The sequence below is a fragment of the Oryzias melastigma genome, linkage group LG19, assembly GCF_002922805.2.
Source record: "Oryzias melastigma strain HK-1 linkage group LG19, ASM292280v2, whole genome shotgun sequence".
In the NCBI taxonomy this organism is placed as follows: Eukaryota; Metazoa; Chordata; class Actinopteri; order Beloniformes; family Adrianichthyidae; genus Oryzias; species Oryzias melastigma.
In genome coordinates, this window is record NC_050530.1 from 8,838,406 (window position 1) to 8,840,734 (window position 2,329).

The window sequence follows — 2,329 nt, forward strand, 5'->3', positions numbered from 1 at the left end:
CGTTCATTTGCTGGAACAAAGGCAACTTTACAGGTGGAAGGACTTTTTTTTATTTCACTTGGACGCGAGCCGACTGTGTGGGCGAAACTCACAAAGTTTATGTGTAAGCTGTGTTGGTAACATGAACATTTTATAGATTTGAAAAGATCTTTTGTCGCCACAATCTCTCTGAAAGGATATTTTTGTGCAAGAAAATACCCAAAAAAAGTGAATTAAGTGATAAAGTTTATTGAGCTTGTGATAAACATTGCAACACCCGAGTAAAGCATGGACTCAGTGCATGTCAGTGATATATAAGGTGTTCATTTGATTAAGAAATACTTAAGTCCTTCATCACACCAACAAAAACAACAACAATGAGCATTTTTTTAATCTGCTCAGATAAGAATAAAAAAATAGTTAAATATAACACAATGCAAAGATAAACATGATAAAAGATGCCTCAAATAGTGCATATCAGTTCTGTAACACTGCATAATCATAAACGTTTACATCCTTTCAGAAGCACCAGGATGAATTATCACCAGGTGCAAATATAAGATTTGCACTTTAGTCCCTGTCTGGTGTGTTGATGAATGTGTTACAGACACTCATGACTGTAAAGAGGCGTTGGTGGAAAAAAAAAAATGCCACCAAACTTCATCTTTTAAAGATTTGTTAGGGGGAAGATACAAGAGATATGGCTTTTTATTGTGGAAATTAGGCTAAAAACTTTCCTAGTAGCAGGATGAGAGACATCAGGCTCAAAGTGTGTCTGGTAGCAGAGGAGGCGGGCTGTGTCCTCACTGGCTGCTCCTTTTGGATGTTCCGGTAGACGTTGGTCATGAAGGAGGAGGTGCTGTTGGAGAAGCGTACCGTTGATGCAAACAGGTCAATCTGCGGAACAGAATCAAACAGTTGATTAATTATACACTGAAATTGTAGCTTTTAGGATAGAGAGTTAAAGAGAAACCGTACCAGATCTTGGCTGACCAGGATGGGATCCTTGAACACGGTCCAGACTACAGCCTCGTTGCAGCTAGGGGTCGTCAAGGAGCCGAGGTAGCGATAGTACTTTGTGCGATCCACCCCAGCCAGGAGGTCGTCCAAAGAAATCCCAGGAGCCATCGAAACCGTGGTGCCTGAAGACAAACGAACACTGACGAGACCATCCTCAACCGACGGTCCGAGACCAACTCCAGAAAAAAAGTCTTACCCTTCTCTGTGATGTTTTTCAGATAGGAGGTCAGGGTGTTCCAGCTGGCAGGCTGAGCTGATGTGTTCGCCTTCACCTAGAATGAGAGGAAAACAAGTTTAGTTTGATGTCGGATGATTTAAAGACGATTAAATTATACGTTTTCTCACATCAATGAAGAATCCAAGAGCGGCAAGACCAGTAGAGTCCTCCACAGCCAGTGTTGTGTTCTTATTATAGGACCCCTTACTGTTCACGATGTGTAACTACACAAACAAGAAAAAACGTCATTTAAACCAAACTGTTTCGTTTCAAATTGGTTTCAAGTAAAAGTCTTACCTCCATGGGGTAACGCTTGCCGTCCACGGTGTGTTCTGACCCGTTCGAGGTGGAGCCATTGCCCCAGTGAAGGTGGAACTGCAGGCTGTCGTAGGCCTCGGACAGGTCACCCCCTGAAACCTTCACTCCATCAGCAAGCGTGACTTTGACTGAGTGAAAAAAAAGAAAAAGTTAGAATAATCCATCCAGATATTCTGAATGAAGCAAGTTTTGGTGAGAAATAACTTAAATAAGCACCTGTGTCTCCCGTGTTTTCGATCTTCGTCAGTGCAGACGTGTTGCCGTAGTTTGTGAAAGTGAAAGCCGTGAGGTTGGCGTCCGCTGTTGCGTTTGCCGAGACGATGTTAATGGGTGACTGACGCGTGCCGTTGCAGAAGGGAGCAGCTATTGTCGGCCAGGTGGCGTCATCTTTAAAAAAAAAATAAAAAAAAAAATAGAGGCTTTAGTAATAGAAAGAAGAAAAAAAACAACTAAAGTGACTTAAATTAAAGACTACTCACTGCAAGATGGTTCATTGTAGCACCAGGCTGCAAGATATGTCACAATTAGACCAAGAAAGTAACACAAAAGATGTTTTAAGGAGGAAAATTTGAATACAAACCAATTGTTTCTGAAGCACAATGTGCACTGGGCACAAGGACGCACACAGCAACTGCAGCTACGACAAACCAGTTCATCTAAAAGAGAAATAAATCAACTTAAGTTCAAAAACAAAATCCTCCAAAAGAGAAACTCTATTCAGCAGGTAAATCCACTCAACTCACCTTAAGAGCACAGGTGCCACCCCTCTGTCTGCTCAGGAGCTTTATCCTCCCC

The 2,329-nt window shown here is 42.0% G+C and overlaps 1 protein-coding gene across 1 annotated transcript; it reads right to left on the reverse strand.

The window, feature by feature from the left end:
- Positions 1 to 208: 208 nt before the first annotated feature.
- Positions 209 to 2,329, reverse strand: ca15b (carbonic anhydrase XVb). The gene is made up of 9 exons (XM_024285242.2): positions 2,278 to 2,329; positions 2,115 to 2,190; positions 2,014 to 2,040; positions 1,751 to 1,921; positions 1,514 to 1,662; positions 1,345 to 1,440; positions 1,196 to 1,271; positions 958 to 1,121; positions 209 to 876 (listed from the first exon to the last, which is right to left on the reverse strand). Exons 2-9 carry the CDS (start codon positions 2,188 to 2,190, stop codon positions 700 to 702), a joined length of 936 nt encoding a protein of 311 aa, XP_024141010.1. The 5' UTR covers positions 2,278 to 2,329; the 3' UTR covers positions 209 to 699.